Genomic DNA, 23028 nt, shown 5'->3' on the forward strand with positions numbered 1-23028 from the left:
GAGAATTACTAACACAGACTCTTGTAAAGAGCTACAAGAATTAAATAAACTTCATGAATGGAGTAATACATGCCAAATGGAATTCAATGTGGACAAGTGTCATGTAATCAAGTTTGGTAAAAGTGGAAAAAGACCTGATTGGGATTATATGTTAGGAAATAAAACCCTACACACATCAGAAAGAGAGAAGGACCTAGATATGATTGTCAACAACAGACTATCTCCGGCTGACCACATCAGTGAGAAGGTAAGGAACGTGTATACACTGCTTGCCAATATGAGAATAGTGTGTACATACATAAATGAAGACATGCTAAGAAAGATAATAACATCATTCATCAGACTAACCCTGGAGTATGGATCAGTAGTCTGGAGTCCTCATCTCAAAAAACACACAGACAAGATTGAAAAAGTTCAAAGGGCCGCTACAAGATGGGTACCAAGCTTAAGGGATCTAAGCTATGAAGAAAGACTAAATAAAGTGAATCTACCAACACTGCAGGAGAGAAGGAAAAGAGTTGACATGATTATGCTATATAAATGCATATCAGGGAAAGAGAAAATAGACATTAATGATTACTTAACGTATGGGGAAGCATCAGCAAGAGGACACTGCAAAAAATTGCATAAAAAGAGAGGTGATAAATACGTAAGGAAATTTAGTTTCCCGAATAGAGCAATTGATCAGTGGAATGCACTACCGAATGGAATACTGTGTGCCAAAACAATTCACAAATTTAAGGATATGTACGATAAATATGGTTTAAGACACGGGACAGTACGAGCTTGACTCATTCCTGTAAAGATACAATTAGGTAAGAACACACACACACACACACACACACACACACACACACACCGGCATCAATCAGCTCAGTCAGTCAAGTAACGTCTACTGAGTTTTGTGTCAACTACTACACTTGCATCATCTATACACCTGTTACACCTGTTCCCTCACACACAGACACACACACACACACACACACACACACACACACACACACACACAGCAATAATATAAATCCCATTCATAATTTAACTTCGAATTTTGTGTATTTAAAATATATATACATTTTGTACGTAGTTACAAAACATAATCCCAGACACTATGAGAATGTACTGTTGTTTTTTTCTTTTTTCTTCATTTTTTTTTCTTTTCACATGCTAACCAGGTTCTGACAGACTCCGCGCCCTGTATTCTGCTAACCAGGTTCTGACAGGCTCCGCGCCCTGTATTCTCGTCGGTTAAGGAGGCTCCCTTGCACCTCTTCCTTAGGGATTTATTTTTGGATATGGCTGGTTGGTATACTTTTGCACGCAATATCTGCAGAGTATTGTGCTATTAGAATAATTTTATAACACGAAAGAGGAGAGGAAGGTGTAAAATAAAGAGTGATTAGCTTAGGATGAGGTGTTAGGGAGCTTCTTTAACTGAGGGAAATACGAGCCCTTGAGGCAGCCACAGTTGGAATCAAGTTGTTGGTTAAGGAAGCTCCCTAGCACTTCATCCTTAGAGGTTTATTTTTGGATATGACTGGTTAATATATTTTTGTACATTAATTATGCAGGGTATAGCGATACTGGAAAAAATTATGTAGCACAGAAGAGGATAGTAAGCTGTAATAAACAAAATAAGTTGATTACGAAAATGTATAAGGAAGCTTCCTTAACTATTTAGGTAACACGGAAGAGGACAGTAGGGGATAATAAACAAAATAAATGGCACAGGGAATGGCGTTAGGGAGCTCCCTTAAACGACAAGAATACGAACCTTGAACTGCAAAATCATACGTGTTGGCACAGTATTGGCACAGTAAAAAAGAAATCTTTATGAACACACTAGACATGTTTACGACAGAACGAGTAATTGTCGCCCTGCTTTAGCAAGGCAAGGTGATATAGTGTGTGTGTGTGTGTGTGTGTGTGTGTGTGTGTGTGTGTGTGTGTGTGTGTGTGTGTGTGTGTGTGTGTGTGTGTGTGTTAGAGTTGTGGAAGAATTTTAACCAAATCTTCAGGAAATGGCAACTATGTGGATGTGCAGAAGCCTATTACTTTTGGTGAGGAATTCATCAGAGGAGACCGAATGCCAGCAGCCATATATTTTTACCACTTCCATTGCAAAGCGGGCGGAGTGGTGGTGTTTTCAGTTATGAGGTTGGTTGGCTGGCTTTGTTTGTGTGTACATAAACACAGAGGTGTAACTCACTTCTAATAGTCTGGGGGGACAGGGACTATGGACGAGAATTTTGAATGATAAAACCGCATGTACACATCATTGATATACTTCGCTCGAATGGTGCAGTTTTTGTTTATAAAGCTGAGTAAAGTTAACAGTTTGTGGAGTTGACATCAACATCATTAAAATGATTTTTTCCTATAGCTTGATTAATCATAAACAGCATAAAACATTTGTAGAACATAGACGCATAGAACATGTCAGAACCACTTGTCCTCAGTAGTTACTGAACACTTTTCGGCGAGTCTCAGCCGATCGATCAATGAATTCCCTGGCTACGGTAACGGCATCCAAGCTTGTCAGGCGACCTTGATGTATATGACACATGAGTGTGTGGTTGAGTCGATTATGCGTCATAGATCTCAAGTATGTCTTCAGTCTTCGTAGAGCACTAAAGAAACGCTCTGCTGAGCATGAGCTTGCTGGTGAGGTCATGACCAGTCTCAGCAACTTTTCTACGAGTGGAAACACTTCAGGCTTCATTTCACGGAACAGTTGCTGGCACTCGGCGATGGTGTCTGGCTGGTACTGCGATCTGAAAAACGCAAGTTGTAGTTTCACATTCCCGAAGTCAGCGAGTTCTGGGTATCTCTTGATCATGTCATTGTCAACAGTGCCAGTGACCAGCAAGTTGAACAGTCACTTGAATGTCAATAAGTCCGTTGATGAGAAGTACTCATTCAAATTCAACATAGCACTGACAATGACATGGAAGTATTCGGCTCAATAATGTTCTCCTTCCAATGCAGGGACATGATCAGTAGTGGGTGCAGAATCAAACTTTCTCAGAACCTTGGCAGACTCACTGATTCCAAATGCAACTCACCGCACTTTTCTTCAGAGTGACGATAAATGTAATGAAAAGCAGCATTGGTCCAAACAGACTGCAATTGTTTGGGGGAGCTGTCAACTGGCTCAAGCATACCGGACATGGCCATAGAGGATCCCTGTAGTGTTGTATTTAAACGCTCAAGAACATTCAACAGGGGAATGCTTATCAGCAGGCCGAGCATGGTGAGCGGTGAGTTGAAGGCTGTGTTAAGGCCATTGGCGCGTGACGCAGTTTTTGTGCCGATCTCTTTGGGAGCCTTGTGCAGACCTCAAAAAATGTTCTCATAGTTTTCAGCACAGATTTCACTGCCGGTGATTTACTGAGAAAGTGAGCCTGACAGATAGGCTTGAGCACACCAGGAGCATCTGCATCGTAATCAGACGTATCATTCAAGTATACACTGCTGAATTTTCCAAAGTCCTTGAACAGGTTCCCCAGTTGTCAGACGTTATCTAATGCATTCTTTGCTGTCTGCGATGCTTGCATCACCTTGGATGTAACCAAGTGAGTGGCGTGTGCACCGCAAATGGACGTATAACGCCAGTGGTTGCAACTGTTTAACTTTTGCCCGACAGCCCTTATACTGACGACTCATGCTGCTTGTGCCGTCATACATTTGGGAATGTAAGCTGGATGGCAACAAATTCAACCTGATGAGTACATCAAGCAACATTTTGCTCAAGGAATTACCAGTGGTAGATTGCACCTCGTACAAGCTGAGGAACTTCTCCTCTACTATCGATTCCTTGGTAACATATCTAATGCAAACGCATTGCTGTTCAACACATTGGATATCTTGAGTTCCATCCATTATTATGATGAATTCTGGGGACTTACAGTTCACTTCATCACATATACCGAGAAGAATGATTTTCCCCATAAGTCCGAGAATCTCATTTTGGATTGTAGTACTCATGTAGTTGATTTTCTGTTTCAACTACTTCTCAGAATCTCCAGCATCCTCAGCATGAAGTTTCAGTTGGGCTTGAAAATTTCCGTCATCCTCGTCATGTCCTCTTACCACTAGACCTTGCTTTGCCTGGAATTTCAATGATGAGATCAGCTTCAACAATGCTTGTCTTGAAGTGTTTTGCTCCGCAGATACATGTTGACTCAGTTGTGCATTCAAAGGTTGGTTCTGTTTATGGTACATCAGGTTGGTGACTGACAATTTGTGATGGTTAGATTTTTCTTGGCTTTGAAATTTTTCAATTACTCTTTTCAATTTTTAAATTCCGTTTAGATGAACGCTCCATCAGCTTTCTTAGAGAGCTGGTTTAGCATCTTATCGGATGCGTGAATGCAATGTATGCACATCACAGATTTCTACTTAAAGTAGTGATGTAGCCAGGGGTAGTCTTTGAACCTTTTCTGTCGGAAGGATAGCCTTCGCTGGTTCACAGGTTGCACAGGAATTATGCGTGTCTCTGGCTGAAACGGCTCGTTGGGAATGGGCGTCTTACAGTGTCCTGACCCAAATGGGTCAGAACCAGTCACATCTGGCTCATCAGACACTAGTGGCTGCACTTGATCAACTACTTCTGCTCCCACCACTTTTTTTGCGACCGAAAAACTGTCGTATATCCATTTTCTGCAAAAACAATTGATCAGATTTAGTTCCGTAGTTTGCATTTGGTATTGAAGTTCAAGTTCGTCAGTTATTTTGCTCAACAGCTAAATTTTCGGGCCCGTAATTATCAATTCAATAATAATGCTAGGCCTATGAGTATATGAGTCTTATTCAGGAGAAGCCACGTTTAATAATAATGGTAAGAGCACAACAACAGGAGTGCAGCAGACCCGTATAAAGGAACTTGTGGGGGGAGGGTGGCGAGCTTCGTTTTGCTGAACTTCTTAGTTATTAGTCAGAAGAAAGATTAATAATAAAGTACATAAATGACTAATCATTTTTTATACATATACAGTAAGCAGTCATGATAGCCTTACAAAATTAACTGAAAATCTATGTCTATCTATTGCCAGACGCCTTAATCCCGTACGGGGTGGCCGCAAACAAATCGCCTCCACGTTGCCCTGTCCCCCGGCATTTCACTGCCCTGCTCCCAACTCAAACTCCCTCTCTCGTATATCTCTCCATTCCATCCCTTCATCTCATCCTCGACCTCCCCCTCCCCCTTCCCCCTTCCCCCCTCCACCTTTCTTACATACACTCCTCGTCAGTCTCTCACCCTCCAGCCTCTCCACATGGCCAAACCACCTCAGTGTGTTCCTCCTAACGCTTCCTATCACATCCACATCCACACCACAACGCTCCTTTACATCTTCATTTGTCAATCTGTCTCTCCATGTTCTCCTCTTAACTAGCTCATTTCCACTGCTCACACTCTTGACTTGTGTCCTTTCAACAACGTCCAAGCTTTACTTCCATACGTTAGAGTTGGAATCACAATACTGTCATGTAGTAACTTTTTCACTTCCATGCTCACTTCCCTGTTTCTTATCACTGCTTTCAAGGAACCAGCAAGCTTTCTTTCTTGTTGTACCCTTTCAAGCACTTCACCCTCCAAACTTCCATCCCTACTCATCACACTCCCCAAGTACTTAAACGTACTCGCATTTTCCATTTCCTCACCAACCAACCTCACTGTACATTAACTGACTTCACCTCTCTCAAAGACCATCACTTTACTCTTCTCTACATTCACCATTAGATTCCGTTTCTTACACACTCTCACAAACTCATCCACCAAGCCTTGCAGCTCCCCTTCATCTTCACTTAACAACACAGTGTCAACTGCAAGCAACCAAACACAACCCTCTCTCACTATGGCCACTCCAACATCCACTGCCCTACCTTGTATCTCTTTTATTACCCCATCCATGTACAGATTGAACAACCATGGAAACATAACACATCTGTTTCAACCCAACCTTCAGAGAGAAAAATTCACTCAGTTCACCATCCACATGCACTGCAGCCTTCGCACCATCGTACATACTCTTCACAGCATTAACAACTTCCCATCTACTCCATAATTCTTAATAATTTCTACAATCCTTGTCTATCCACCCTGTTATATGCTTTCTCAAAATCCACAAAGGCCGCATACAACTTCTTTCCCATCTCTAGAAACTTTTCCACTAAAGATCTAAGAATGAATATCTGATCTACACAACCTCTTCCCTTCCTAAAGTCTTCCTGTTCTTCTCCAACTAATTCCTCTGTTATTTCCCTAACTCTGTCAATAAGTATCCTACCATACACTTTTACACTAAGAAAACAAATGCCCCTATGATTACCACACACTTCTTTTTCCACTTTTCCGTTGTACAAGGGAATAACTATACCTGACTTCCAATCCTCCGGGACTCTACCTTCCTCCCAAGCCAATCTGCACATCTTCCACATCCATTCTACTACTATCTCTCCCCCATGCTTCAGCATTTCACCACACACTCCATCAATTCCTGAAGCTTTCCCCAATTCGACTTTCTTCATTTCTTCCACAATTTCTATCCCGCAGATTTCTTCCTGTCTTCTCACCTCCCCCCTTCTCTCAGCCATTCCCCAGCCACTTATGCTTGCATTACTTCCATTCTCTATGTTCAACAATTCCTTAAAGTGTTCTTTCCGTCTGCTCACTTTATCTCCCTTCTTCACTAGTAATCTACCACTTTTATCTTTCATTCCCCTACTAACTTCACTTCCACCCTGTCTAACTCTCTTCACCTCTTTCCAGAACATTTTCTTACAGTTCCTCCACTTTACACTCAAATTCCTTCCAAATTCCTCATCCATTCTCTTCTTACTCTCTCTCACTAATCTTTTCACCTCTCTCTTCCTTTCTACATATAACTCTCTCTTCCGCCTCTCAACTTCTTCCACGCTCCTATTTGTCATCCATTCATTGTACGCTTTCTTCTTTTGTACCACAGCCTGTCTTACTTCTTCATTCCACCATGCTGTTCCTTGCACCCCCTTCTGTCCTCTCTTCACCTCACACACTACATCACATGCTGTACACATTTCTTCTGTGAATATCTTGCATACATCTTCCACGTCCCCCATCTGCTCCAATTCATATTTACTTAATCGTTCTTCCACTTCTCTCTTATATTCTGCCTTTTTCTCATCCTCTTGTAACCTTTCCACTCTTCTTGCAACTACTTCTTCCTCCCGTCCTTCCCTTCTTCTTTTTCTCCATTTTACTTAGATCTTGATTCTGGCCACCACCAAGTAGTGGTCAGAAAGTTCACTCCCCCAACCTCTATAAGCTTTTGCATCCATTACACATCTTCGCATCCTTTCATCCACACACACGTAATGAATCATTGCCTTCCTTTCATTCAATTCACCACCCACCCTTCTCATCACTCGCCATGTTTACCTGTGGATAATTTTATGCCTGAAGAGGGTATTGGCTATCACCAACCCCCTCCCAGCACAAATGTCCACTAACGCATTGCCATTCTCATCTATCTCAGCAGGCACACCCCACTCACCAACTATTCCATCCACCTTCACGTTCCCTACTTTACCATTCATATCACCAATCAAAAACACTCTCATTCCTTCCAAACTTTTCCATGCACACTTCCACGTTTGTCTAGAACTCTTCTCTCACTCTGCTTGCACGATCTTGCGTTGTTGCATACAGTACACGCACACAATCGCCCACATTTGTACTACAAAAGGAAAATGTAGTTCTGACATCAATATTAAGAAATCAATTCATAATTATTTTCTTGATACCTAACTTCCTTAACTTAAGTCTGCAGAACATTTATCAAAGAGGATGCTTTCCAATCAAAGTCTTCTACTGTGTTTCTAAGACTGTCTTCACGAAACGGAACGCCAAGCTTTGTGAGGGGGTGGCATGCCACCCCCACCTTCCCCCCTGACTACAGGCATGTGCAGTTCAACTCGGGCCATTTTAATCTCAGCCAATCTCTGAATTACCAACTCGGACCATCCGCCGTACCTAACCTAACCTAACCTATCTTATCTGAACCCAGCCTACTCAAACCTACAGTACAGTAACCTATCCTCCGACAACATTACTGGGTATTGGTATTAGTTGAGAAGTGCACCCAACCTGTGCAGGTGATTTATAAATACATTAATACGTAGATCTTGATGTCTACTTCAACTTCTCAGTACACATCTGTCTTAAATTACATTTGTGTTTACCTAGGTCTTATGTTAGGACTAGGCCTAAGTTAGGTTAGGTTTGTTGGTAAAGATTAGTTTATTATTATTATTATTGTTTCCGATGGATATCGACTGAGGCAAAGTTAAGGTAGACATCAGGCTCTACCTATTGATGTATTTAATAGTAACCTGCGTGAGTTGGGTGCACTTCTCAACATTAACCCATTACCATTCCACGCAACATTTTGTGAGAATTATTAAAGCACATCAGAGTTTAACATATAATGTCATGTCTTTATAATAAATGCTTTTTTCAAATGCATTGTGAAATTCATCACAGTTAATAACAGTAGGCCAGTGCGCCTCTGAGTTTTTGTTTGTTTGTTTGTTTCTAGCGACCCCATCACTCTGGATTCACCTATCGGATTCAGTACAACAGATCATTATAACAGGAGCATCCAGAGAAACCGAATACGAATATTTATAAAATAAATAATAAATAAAACAATCATGAACAAGTAAAATGCATTAAAATGTTCTCGCCTGCTACTTCCTGCTGCAGCGGCCTGTCTTCAAGCGTCTTGCAGTATCTACTTGTCATTTGTCAACAAACAAAAACGTTCCCAGACCAAGGCATGTGAGAAAGCAAAAAGAAAAGTTATACAAACAAACTGGGCTATCGTTTGTATAAAATAATAGAAATATTTAAATGATTGTTATGTAGTGTATTCTGCGCCCGACTCCAGATACGGTGCGGGCCTTGGGTTCTTTGTCCTTGACCAGGCCAGAATATGCAGACAAGGAGGTAAGGCTCAAACACAAACTGATCAAGCGTGCACTTATATTAACCAAGGAGTAAAGTACAACTACACACAGCAGTACATGACCAATCCTATACAATATAAGTGAGCTAAATACTGTAGTACAAAGCAATCTGAGTCACATTTACACTACCTATATATCACGGTGGCTGAATCGGTAGAGAGGCGGCCTGCAGTCCTGATGGACCCAGGTTCGAATCCCGGCTGGGGCAGGGAACAGTTTAAGGATTTGAATTTCATAAAAGCAGACTTTCCTGATCCACCAGATGACCCGCCGACATGTCATAAAAGTACCCCCGCTAATACCAATACAGCAGTCCTGTATCAGACAGTCCTAGCATGTATTCAATATGGACGGTGGGTGTTAGCGCCGAAGTGGTGACATGTAGAGAGGTGTATGGTATGTAGGAGGACTACTGGGCCTTGAGAGCAGGCTGTGAAGCCTATGCCCAGAGTCGGACACAAAAAAAAAAAAAAAAAAAAAATGGCACTTACAGTTCACTTGAAATGCCTTCTAAGAGCACACGTAGGACTAGAGGCACAATAGAACCTTCAGCACAGTCTATCTTGGTATGAACACATGCACATGACATAAACGGGATGCTACCGTACTTCACAGTACACTCACGTGACATGAACGGGATATACGTTACTTCAACATGTGCTCGCATGAAATGAATGGAACGTTATATCACTCATAATGCACTCACTTGACATGGACGGGATATATGTTGCCTTATAGTACACTCGCGTGACATGAATGGAATGGTATATCACTCATAATGCACTCACGTGACATGAACGAAGGATTGTACTACTCACAGTACACTCACGTGACATGAACACAATGGTACATTGCTTGCAGTATGCTCACATGACATAGGCGGGATATAACTTTCAGTACAGTACATTATACACAATCACCTATTGGGTAAGGACACAACACTTATACACCAAGTGGGGGACATGGGGTCTAGTTGACTGAGTATTGCACGGGGATGGAAACACACGTGTGGCAGCTGGGAGTGATTTCACTGTACCAATGATAGCACTCAACATATGGTGGAGGTGGGGTTCGATAGGCTTTCCCCATGGGTCACGATTTAGCAAACACTGGGGCCGGGGTGTCACTTAGGGCAATGTGAAGGAGGGGGGAGACACTTTTCACAGGGGTGTACACTAACACAATAAGGGGAAGCGTGGGGAATGACACTGACAGGGGGTTGGAAACACAGTTCTGAGCACTTCTACTCACGGGTAAGGGTTGGGCAGTGAGTGGTGCTAGAGGCGCTCCTGGGCCACTATACGGGCAGCCGCAGGTGACGGCCGGGAATAGGGCCATCAGGCATATGCTCCCGGTGGAAGTCGTAGTCGACGTTGCCTGAAGTCTGGGAGGAGATGAAGGGCGGAGTGGTGGGCAGCCCTTTCCTGGTTGGGGCCCTGGGAGAGTGGTGGCCCTCGAGACTTGGGCCGAACAGGGCCAGGAGGTGCTCAGCACAGTGCCTGCCCTTTATCGTGGTGGGCATCCTTGGGGTGGACCTGACCTGGTCTAAGCTGAGGGTCGGCCATGGGACTCTTGTTGCCTCCCTGGAGCTGCAGTCTCGCTTGAGAGAGGCGGCCAACAGGGGATGACTGCTGCCACCTGCACTGGGGGGAGTCCGGCAGCTGCTGTCAATGTTGAGGGCGGCTCGCTGGCACCTGGGGCTGTGGTCTCGCCTGGGGGAGGGGGCCATCAGGGGTGGTCTGTGGCCACCCGCTCTGGGGGAGTCTGTCAGCAGCTGTAGGTGATGAGGGTGGTGCTGCAGTGACAGGATGCCAGGCCTCGGGGTAGTCTTGCTCTGGCTGGTCTCTGGTAGAGTACCTGTGAGCGAGCAGACTCCACTCTCCCTATAGGAGGGGGGGCAAAAGGGGTGCCTCACTCTGCAACAGGATAGGCAGGCTAAGCTAGAGGTATTGCCCTCGAAGGGAGCCTCCAGAGTCATGGAGGAGGAGTGACCGGTGGTCTGTTCCCCTGCTTGGTGGACTTGAGGGTCCAGTCGGAATTCCGTGCCGGGACATGGGAAACAGGTCTGGAGGACACCCCTTCGGCCAGGCAGATCCGGTGGACACTGCCTAGGCTTCCGCCCAAGGTAGCAGTCAAAGGGGATACTCCTTCAGGAGACCGCTCATCCACGGGAGGACCAGAGGAGGAGGTCTGTGGGGTATCCTGGTGGGCACTGCAGATCCGATGGACACTGCCCTCTTGCCGTCGGGGAATGGTGCAGCTGGGGGACAACCGGTGGTCTGCCCCCCTGTGGTAGATCCAGTGGACACTACCACGGGGCCTGCTGCCCTCCTGGGGAGTACCAGCGAAGGTCGTCTGGGGGACGTGCCAATGTGCTGGCTCCCGGAGGTGGGTGGCAGAAGGAGGAGAACTGGTGGACTCTACTGTGCTGTTGCTTCACTGGGGTGAAGTAGGAACTAGAGCTCCAGTGGAGTCCCTTCCTCTTTTAGAGACAGGTCCAATGGTCTCTGCATCTGAGGGCCTACTTGGGACTTGGCTACTGCAAGTCCTACTCCGATTCTGGCGAGTGCTTGCTCTGTTGGAGTGTAACGCACTCACACTGAATGCTGCCTTGTAGTCCGGCTGCGTGGAAGAAGGGCATCGGGTCACAGGGTATGTATGTCCTTTCCACGCGGAACATGGAAATATCTCCCCATTGTCTCCTTGTGGGGTGAGGGTTACCTCCCTATGCCCTCCTCCTCGGGTGGTGGTGTCAGGCTTGCTCCACTGGGTGGATATTTCAATGATAAAATAAGTAACTTTGTATATATTGATATAATATAAATACTTCAATGATTAAAAGAAAACTGCAACATACCAAACTGAAACTGGTAACTATTCAATATTTGTTGCTCTGCCCCCCCCCCTCGTGACGCCACTGGAGATTAATTACGTGAATATCGTAACTAACTCTAACAGTTGCCGCCGAGTCATTGAGAAATCCTCCTCTGGTAACCAATCATATCACAGTTCAAAGCTGAGGGGGGATGGAATATATTATGTCCCCCTCAACTCTGAAATTGGGTGGGACAAGTCCTCCCCATCCCCCCCGGGAGTTACTCCCCTGCTTAAACACAATATCTCATGAATGATTTGAGCTATCAATATGAAACTTTCAGGGAATCAAGATATGGCCGAAACCTTGGACGAGTTCGAAAATGGGCACACGGGGTTAAGGTCAAGGTCACCAAAATAGCTACCAAAGGTCAACTAGTTGACCTTTGATGGCCTTGACCTTAACCCTGAGTACCCATTTTCCAATTAGTCCAAGATTCTGGCCATACCCTGATACTCTGAAAGTTTCATGTTGATAGCTCAAGCCGTTTATGTGATATCTTGTTTAACCACACACAAACAAATCCAGCCAGCCAGTCTCACAAATGAAAACATTTCCATTCTGCTTGCTTACCACTCGAGCGGTGAAGCGAATGAAATGGTAATGGTTTCATTAGTGAGGTCGGCTGGCTGGCTTTGTGTGTTTTTTACATCCTGAATTTGTGTCAGATCAAAAATGGAGGTGCAAGATTGTGCCGAGGAAAAACTTTCCGGTTACGCTGGTGGTGAGATCCCATTGCAGCTTGGCTTTTTGTGAAACGTGGTGACAGAATTCCTTAGAGTCCTGTTAATTTTCTTCAACTTTGGTTTGTAGGTATCTTTTACCTTAGTCAACAACATCTTTTGATGGGCGATTAGCATTCAGCCTCCAAACTCACTACCCTGAAGCCAGAAAAATCCCCTCAGCACCTCACTCTACACTCCCTCTTACACTTACACTGGCGTGGTAGTGGTGTGGAGCACAAGAATAAGAGAACTGTGGGAGAGTTTGGTTTGTAATGTGTAAACTCGTAGGTGAAGGTGGGCGCCATGCGGGAGTAACGGCGAGCCATCTCTTCCACACCCACGTTAAAGAGTCGATCTCCGTACATCTGGGAGTTACAAAAATGTGTGTACAAATTACTGCACATGTGAAGTGTCCAATAATGCAAATACTAGTTACTGAACATCTAAGGGGTACAGTAATCCATGGGGATACAAGTGCATGATAAATTAACACACGAAATGCACAGTCAGTATTACAAATGTGCGTCTTCCTTGAGAATGAAGGTGAGAGGCAAACGGTTCGTGCGAGAATCAGTGAATGACTATCAGCAAGATCAAGCAGCATAGACACGAAAAAAGTGGACAAATAACCAATGGAGTGAATAAATGAACACAGATGAACAGATAGATACATAAATAAATAGATGGATAAAGAATCACAACTGTATATAAAAACAAGCAACATCTTACAGTAAGTTAGGATAAAATGGAAAATTAATAAGATTAAGCAGCATGAAAAGATTAAGCAAACATCATTCTAAGTAAAAGTACCCACCGTATGTAAGAAGAAGTAATACCATAACTTTGGATCATACAAGCAGAAGTAAGCATCATCATAATCTAATCGAGGATTGGAAACATGACACTCCTGGCTAAATATTCTTCTGCCACCTCGTACTCCTCCGAACATCGTCCTATCTCAGTCACAACTATTCCTTCAAAGATATATCAATGGCTAATGGCTAATTGCTTAAGAAGATTTGTTGAAGGCTCTATTCGTCTTCCAGATCTCCAGTTTGGATTTCACGAAGGCCGTGGTACGTGTGACACTCATCTTACTCTGGTGTCTTTTCTGCAGGTTCCCTGCAAATGTTGGGTGGGGAGAGACACCAGTTAGAGCTTGATTTCTTTATTTTCTCCAACGTTTTGGGTTACACTGGGAGAGAGACACAGGCTACTGCTTGAATTCATTATTTCTAACGTTACTAGCTACACAAGAAGAAAGACACTGGCTAGAGATTGTTTTCTTTATTTTCACAAACGTTTAGGGCTACACAGAACTAAACTTCAGAGAGAATGAACAAGATGATGGGTTCTGTGTAATCCAAAACGTTAGAGATAATGAAGAATCCAGGCTCTGACCTTTGTCTCTCTCCCATTTTCAGAGAGAGTGAACAAGAAGACGGGTTCTGTGTAGCCCGAAACGACGGAGAATATAAAGAATTCAAGCTCTAACCTGTGTCTCTTTCCCACCCAACATTTCCACTTGTTGCAATGGATCATGTCCGTTGTCACTTGATTGTGGTCATAGGTCATGTGAATGGATTTGACCTGAGTTCTGCCTTTGATCAGGTGAATTATAAGACTCTGATTATTAAAATTATTGTATAAACATCAATATAGGTGGAGCAGTTCTCAATATAATTCAAGAGTTTATAGGTAACAGGACCCAGCGTATAGTTATTAACGGAAAATATAGAACATAATGATCATAGGAATGTATTTGAGGAGTTCCCCATGGTAGTGTCCTGGGTCCTTTACTTTTTAAAATTTATACTCATGATACGTGGAATGGTTAAGAAAATAAGTTAATGGCCAATGGGCCAGTGCGCTTAGTGGTCCTGTCATCTGGTGGGAGTCTGTGAACTTCTCCCAGATACATGTTTTGCGGGTGTGAGAGTTCCAGCTTCTAATATTTGATGTTACTCTACCCAGAACCAGCTAAAACTGAGTGTTGTTATGTTGAACAACACGTTCTCAACAACAAAACTAAGGGTTCTACAATATTCGTGACCTTATAAAGATGGTTTGGGAAAAACAGTATTCAAATGTATGTTCTACTCCTTTCTATCAGGTGATTTCTAGGGATGTATTATAGAAGGTTTATGTGGAAATATTGCCTTCATGCATGTATAAAGATGGTAAATAATATGAATAAGGGTAATAGGATTTCCATTTCTTAAAAAACAATGATGAATGATATGGATAACTTCGCCACGCGACATTTCCATTCGGTATTCAGCTCTACCACACATACAATTGTAAACAAACACTAGACTGGCGAGGTGCATCGGTGATGGTATGACTTGGTTGCATGACATTGACAATAAGAAGATTTGGCAAAATAACGAACTTTGTGCTGTGGCTAACTGCAAATCAAATTAAACTTTCAACACTGACCCGTGCACTCACTGCCTTGACCACAGTGACTGGCCATTGCTCCATTATATCCTAGATTGTCCTGCTACCGCCCGAGTTCGCTCCAGCCTGGGCGGATATCTAGATCAGGAGAGTGGACGATCATGGAACTGCTGCAAATATAGTTGCACATGCACCTACATCTGTTCTATTAGACGTTATCTCTTCCTACCCACCCCCTCGCTAGCTTTTAACGCCTTTTCTTATAGACTTTAACCCTGATGGGCTTGTCTGCCCGTGTCCTCCCTCACTGATGATAGCGGGGATGAATTTAAACAACAACAACAACAGACCAGCACCCATTCATGAAACAAGAAAGGATGAGCCAGGTTTCCATCAAAGAAAGACGCCAAACATCATAGGCTGTGGGAGACGTGATGGTGTTAAGTGGTGAGCAACCAGGAAAACATGTATATCACTCCGGCAGCGAAATTTAAAATATGGCAAAATTTTTGCATGAAAGCACTTCTCCATATATTTACCATGTTATTAGTCTTACATGAATTACATGGGATGTTTATTGTATGTAGAAGTTAATTCCATGGAGAAGATGATTCCTGTTTTACGAGTTTTATTTTTTTTTCTTCTAATGCCACTTACACACCAATAGCATGATTGTCAAAGGCATTTGAAAAATTTTGTGATTTGAGGAAACTACATGAAAGCGCAAAGAAAAATTCATCTTTGAAACCCGCAAAACATGTTTCTGGGAGAAGTTCATAGACACCCACCAGATGGCAGGACCGCTCAGTGCACTAGCCCATACTAAGGCCACCACCAGATAAAGGAATGAACTGTGGTAGAAAATGTGATACTCATTGGTTTTCAATGGGGGACTATTTAACTTCTATCGGGTAAACTAATTATATACTGTATACTGCTAATTATTTTTATTTTGCCTTCTTCTTCATACCTCATTCTCTTATTTTTTTATTTCCCTGATGGAGCCTTTAGACCAACACTCCAAACTTTTTCCACTATATCTAAAAATGATAAAAATATTAATAATAATAATAATAATAATATTATTATTATTATTATTATTATTATTAAAATTATTATTATTATTATTATTATTATTATTATTACTACTACTACTACTACTACTACTACTAACAACATGCAGTACCATAAGTAAGACGCCACCTTATTTTGCAACCATCTTGCATCTGCAGAAATGACCTGTAGAATGAACTTCCCTATCTCTGTGATGGAAAATGGGGTACTCTAAGATTTTAAACGGGGGCACTAATTTAATTCTTATCGGCTAGACCACATGAGGAATTAATTATCGTAAGCTATCTATCTGTCTATATATCTATTTATAGACAGACGCCTCAGTCTAAGCCTATTGTAAGTAGCTAGTAATTTTTTTTGTCTTTTTTCATACCACATTTTTTTAGTTGGGTTGTTTTCCTGATGAAGCCTCTAGGTCAACATCCCTGGATTTCTTCCACTATAATAATAATAATAAATTATTATTATTATTATTATTATTATTATTATTAAAGTAATAGTAATAATAATAATAATAATTATAATAACACTGCCACTGCAGCTACTAGTACTACTACTACTAGCACTTCTAATAACAATAACAACATGCAGTGCCTTAAGTAATATTAAGCAATGTCTTAAAACACAATCTACACAATTAACAATAGACAGAATAAGAAAGAATATTCAATTCAATAAGAAATACTAAGAAACACTACATCAAACTAAGGTCAGCATTCCACTCCCTTACCTCTGTCAACTCATCCAGGCGATCCTCTCCAAAGTGGCGTCCCCCAAGGTAGTGTGAGAAGATCCTGGTGGCGAGGGTGAAGGGATCCGTCTCATCCTGTAGCTCCAGCGACGCTTCCTGAACCTCCCTCTTCGTCAGTAGCTGGGCCATGGACGCATTGGCAGACATCTCTGGGGAGGGTCAACACACTGTCCTAAATGTGATAAATTTTGGTGCATTGTTTATGACAACACTAGATTATAATGTTATCTCTGGGGAGGGACAACACTTTCTCCTAGATGTTGTCATTGTTATCTCTGGGTAAGGCCAATACTTTCTCCTAAATATTGTCAATTTTCAATGTATTCCTTAATACATCACTCGATTATAATGTTATCTCTGAGGAGGGTCAACACTTTCCCCTAAATGTTGTCAATTTTGTTCTATTCTTTATGACAACACTCGATTATTATGTTATTTCACGGGAGGGACAACACTTTCTACTAGATGTTGTCAATTTGAGTGTGTTTTTTATGACCACCACACAATCATGTTAATTCATTTATCCCCAGGGCCGCTTCTCTTTGGAACTCTCTTCCCCTGATTAGTTCCTTCCTCTTCCCAAACTTCAACCTACAACAGTTTAAGGCCAACTGTTACAGATTTTTAAAATGAATGGGTGACAAGTATATTCTGGTACATGGATTCTTTTTATTTAATTTGTTTTTTTCTTCCTCTGTTCATCTTTTGAAGAAAAAAAAAAAAGCTTCTGAAAAGATTAAGGAAGAATGTTTCTTTACTTTTTTCACTCTAACATGACCTCAAATTATTGTCTCCATCTTGGATTCTGAGATGTAACAATAGATTAACACTGATGCTAGTCACGAATAACTGTTATGGCGTAGATGTAGGGTCGTAGAATTATCTCATTCTGCTACTAAGGTACGTGATATAGACTGCAAAAAGGACGAAAATCTGGCCCAAGTTCAGATGAAATTAGCAGAGCTCCTTCAAACCATGAGGTCTCCATAAGCAAAACTGTCACATCACAGTACCATGAGTTTAGTAGAAAGGATTGCACTGGAATGGCTTTATAATCGTCTTAGAAAATGTTAAACTTCGATGATGTTGGCTGTTTCTAGGCACTTCATGCACGCACACACACACACACACACACACACACACACACACACACACACACCGCTCGCTGGTGCAGTGGTAACGTTCCCGCTTGCCAACTGGTGGACGGGAGTTCGCGCCTCGCTCAAGTTGCGAAAAGTTTCACTGACGAAGTGGGTGGTTACTGTCCCCCTTGAGCAAGGGGACGGGTGTGTGCGTGTGTGAAGGTCACAGCCTTGCCCTTAGATCGGACTATATGAGCTCTCAGCTCCCTTCCGGGAGGGTAAAAAGCTGACGATCATGACCATCAAGTGATCCTGACCGACCCGGTGAATTACACACACTAGTGGACTACGGGACATAGCAGACGCGTGTCACTGCGCTCTGTGCTTTGGTGAGCTGCAGAATACCTATGTATATCTGATAATGAGTCAGGCTCGATACTAAGCTAAATTATAGACGATTGTAGATCAAGTACAGTAGAAGCGAACAGTGCTGTCCAAAGAAAGTATATCAAATAATCAGAACCCTAACGACTTCGCGGCTTTAGCAGATGACAGGCGCTGCATCAGGTGAACAGACGAGCGCCGGGTAAATTCCAGCACTGACAACGGAGATGCTAAACTGTAAGCAAAAAGCATATTTCTATTAGATGGTGTACTTTCAAGAAGTGCAACTATGTAAGAGGAAGGGAAACAGTATAAAATAAAATGATGACTACACAGCCTGGTGGAACTGGTTACATTTAGTAGATTAGCAGATAAAGTAAATAAACTGGAGGAAACTTTCAAACTGGAATTGGAGGAAACAGTGAATGAACTGTACCAAGAAAAAGAAAAAAATGAGGACCTAATAAAGAAATTAAACAGAAAAGATGCAACAATAGGTGAGCTACAAGCTGAGGGAGACATTCTGAGGAAGAAAATGTACGAAATGGACATCATAACGAAGAACCCAAGGCTAATAAAGGAAACAGCTGGGATTAATAAATCTATAGATATCGCTGGTAAAGACGAAGAAGAAATAAAGAACAGACCCACCAAAGATAACAAGATGGTAAATATAATGAACACATTGAAGCCAGTATCCGAGGAAATCTGTGAGAAAGATGTAGAGGAATTTAACCAGTGGATTGCGCAATTTTACCCTTTTTTACCTCACCCCGTGGTGTGCAAAAAAACGAAGTTTTTTTTTTTTGTTTATTATAATCTTGAATATAAACATCCAGGGCATCGTCTGATAAAAAGAAAAAAAATATCTCTCTCTCTCCGTCTTTACGTAGGGCCATGTGTAAGTTTACGTACGGAGTATTGAGAAAATGAAAAAATAAAGAAAATTGTTTTTTTTTTATTATAAACTTTAAGATAAACATCCAGGGCTTCGTCTGGTGAAAAGAAAAAAATTTCTCTCTCTTCGTCTTTGCGTAGGGCGATGCGTAAGTTTGCGTAGGGGTCGAGTTGTTTACGGTGATGCACGGCCAGCACAGTCTCAGCTGTGGCTAGTAACGTGACGCTACCCGGCCTGAACTGTGGCTTGCAATCCATGGGTTAAGAGATTAGGGAAGTATGAAAGAAACAAGTCAAGGCCTCTGAAAGTAACCTTCCAAACCGTGAGCACTGTAGAGGAAGTATTTTTATAAATGCTAACAAACGTAAGGAATCATAGGAGTACAAGGAAGTGTGGATAAAAAGGTGCCTAACTCAGGAGGAATGGGGATTACTAAAGGAAATGAAGGAAGAAGCATAAAGAAAGAATGATGCAAAATCAGATGAAGAGAGAAGCAATTTTTTTTTCACAAGGTAGTATGATTACAAGTAAAAAAAAATGGCACATAAACAGCAGGGACGAAATAAGAACAAGACAGTAGACTCAACCAATGTCAAATATGTGAACAGTACGGCTAAGTTGATGTACTCAAAAGTAGGTGGAATGGTATCCAAATTATTAGAGATAAAAGACTATATCACAGAAAATCAGCCTCATATTATTTATCTAGCAAAAAGAAAATTAATCCCAATGGTATCAAACGACTCTTTAAATATGAAAGAATACAATATTTGGCAAAGAGACAGAAATTTTGAAAAAGGAGGAGTTATGATACTAACAGAGAAAAGATTCCAAGAAAAAGAGATAGTAATAGACATACCCTCACAAGTAGAATTAGTTACAGCAGAAATTAGTACATCAGAAGGGATATTAATTGTGGCAAATCTATATATATGCCAACCATAACAAACACATGGGATAGAGGTGAATATGAAGACCTGACAGAAGACAATTCAGAGTTTAAGAACCCCACTATAAAGAATGGAAGAAAAATCTGAAGGAATTACATTACTGTAACGGAAGATTTTAATACAAATATAAACTGGAATACTCTAGATGTAAAAAGCTATGAAAGTTGTCGGATCAAACGCTCCTGGATCTTATACAGGAATTTTATCTAACACAACAGGTAAAAGAGAACACAGGAAAATGTGGACCAGAAGACCCCTCATTATTAGATCTCATATTTACTAGGCAAGAAAATGAAATTGACAACATCATCTGACACCCCCATTCGGCAAAAGCGACCAAGAAGTACTAGATTACAATTTCAGGATAGCATATGATATAGTTAGAGGTAATGAAAATTACAAAAAGGGGCTAAACTACAAAATGGGCAATTATCATGACTTAAAGAAGTACTTTAAGGATATAGATTGGGAAAAGGAGCTAAGAGGGCAAGATCCAAATGTTATATATAAATAAAAATCTGTGAATTTTACAAAACAGAAGTCCTTAATTATGTCCCACTGCACAAAGACACGGAAATAAGGATTAAGAACTGGTTTAATACTGACTGTAAAAATGCAAAAGAGAAAAAACATTTGCTATGGATCAGATACAGATAACATAGAAGTGAGAGAGCATATAACAACTACAAGCAGGCAATAAAAGATTTTACAAAGATAAGGAGAGAAGTTCAAATGCAGTTTGAGGAAGACATTATAAATAAAAGTACTGAGCAAACAAAGTTGTTTTACAGCTACATATTAAGCAAAGCAAAAGTTAAAGATAAAATACAATCCATCATAGATGAGGGGAAAATCTTCATCAATGAAGAAGATATTTGTGACGTACTAAACAAAAATTTCCAGTCAGTTTTTACTGAAGCAAGTAGATTTGCGAAAGATGAAAACGTACAAGCATGCCCACACATATTAACAAATAAAAGTATAACGAAACACGAGGTCCAGGAAGAGATGAGGAAATTAGACAGAGGAAAAGCCAATGGCCCTGATGAGATACCATGTTAGGTATTTACATGAATGTGCTAAAGAGCTGAGCAGTCCAATACATTTAATATTCAGAGAATCCTTAAGACATGGAATACTGCCTGATATGTGGATGAAAGCAAACATTGTCCCCTTTTCAAGTACGTAAATAGACAAAATCCACTTAATTACCAACCAGTATCACCGACCAGTGTCGTAGGTAAGATGTTAGAAAAACTGATAAAAAGAATTTGGGTAAATCACCTGGAGAAACACAATATGATAAGAGAAAGACAATTTGGTTTTAGAAAGGGAAAATCATGTGTCACTAACCTATTAAGTTACTATACTATGACAGAACTGCAGAAATAATACAGAAAAGAGATGGCTGGATAGACAGCATATATTTAGATTTCAAGAAGGCATTTGACAGACTACCACACAAAAGACTTTTATGGAAACTGTACAATCAAGGAGGAATCCAGGGTAATCTGTACGATTGGATGCAATATTTTCTCAGTAAAGGGGAAATGAGAACAATACTAAGGGTGAATTACTCATCATGGAGATAAGTGACAAGTGGAGTTCCACAGGGCCCGGTGCTGGCATTAATTATGTTTTTAGCATATATAAATGACACAAACATCAACACTGGAAATGGAAGCTACCTATATATGTTTGCGGTTGATGCAAAAATACGAAGGGAAACTACACACACAGGCTCTTCCACAGAGCTACAAGAGGAATTAAATAAGCTTCATGCATGGAGCAATAGATGGCAAATGGAATTCAATGTGGAGAAATGTCATGTAATAAAATTTGGTAAAAGTGAAAAAAGACCAGACAAGGACTATAAGTTAGGAAGGCCAACCCTACACACATCAGAAAGGGAAAAGGATTTAGGAGTGATTATCAATAACAGACTATCACCGGCTGACACATTATGAAAGTGTAAGAAACATGTGCACACTCCTTGCTAATATGAGGGTGGCATTCACATATATAAATGAAGACATGTTGAGAAAGATAATAGCATCATTCATCAGACCAAATCTGGAGTATGCATCAGTAATCTGAAATCCTCATCTCAAAAAACACAAAGATAAGATTGAAAAGGTACAAAGGGCCGCTGCAATATGGGCACCAAGTTTAAGGGACCTAAGCTATGGAGAAAAACTCGAAAAAATTAAACCTACCAACATTACAGGAGAGATAGAAAACAGGAGAAATGATTCTGTTATATAAATACATCACAGGAAGAGAAAAGAGACGTAAATGAGTATATAACCTATTGGGAAGCAACAATAAGAGGACACTGCAGAAAACCGTACAAAAAGAGAGGTGATAAAGACGTAGGGAAATTCAGTTTCCCAAATAGAGCAGTTAATTAGTGGAATGCACTACCGACTGATAAAGTGTGCCAAAACAATTCATAAATTTAAAGATATGTATGATGAAAATGGTTCAAAACATGGGACAGTACAAGCTTGACTCATTCCTGTAAAAATACAATTAGGTAAGAACAGTTAGGTAAGAACACACACACACACACACACACACACACACACACACACACACTTTCCTGAATATCATATAATAATTAGCATTACTTGCTAGCTCCATGCTGCCCTTATTGTTAGTCGGGTTTTCTTTCTCTCCTGTATTTTTTCTTACTATTTTGTTTAACTGTGGCAGACACTACTACCCTTGAGAAGTAACCGATCCCGGCCAAACCTGGACACAATGACCAGCCTATGACCTAGTTGTATCTGTAAGGTTTTGGTTGCTAGGCAACTACTCGTTGCTTAGCAACTACCTGTATAGCACCTACGTGGCTGTAAGTTCAGAAATAGTCCGGACCCA

General features: G+C 41.4%; 1 protein-coding gene across 1 annotated transcript in view; it reads right to left on the reverse strand.

Moving 5' to 3' along the window:
- The window catches only part of LOC145393036 (cocaine esterase-like), a 54767-nt gene that overhangs the window by 18909 nt on the left and 12830 nt on the right, over nucleotides 1–23028 (reverse strand). The window contains exons 7-8 of the mRNA XM_080267373.1: nucleotides 16811–16980; nucleotides 12818–12971 (exon numbers count right to left, since the gene is read on the reverse strand). Coding sequence (XP_080123499.1) covers nucleotides 12818–12971; nucleotides 16811–16980 — 324 coding nt within the window. The remainder of the gene's footprint in view (nucleotides 1–12817; nucleotides 12972–16810; nucleotides 16981–23028) is intronic.

This window comes from Coenobita brevimanus, chromosome 3 (assembly GCF_032717465.1).
Source record: "Coenobita brevimanus isolate Jiangsu-jjx chromosome 3, ASM3271746v2, whole genome shotgun sequence".
Taxonomy (NCBI): Eukaryota; Metazoa; Arthropoda; class Malacostraca; order Decapoda; family Coenobitidae; genus Coenobita; species Coenobita brevimanus.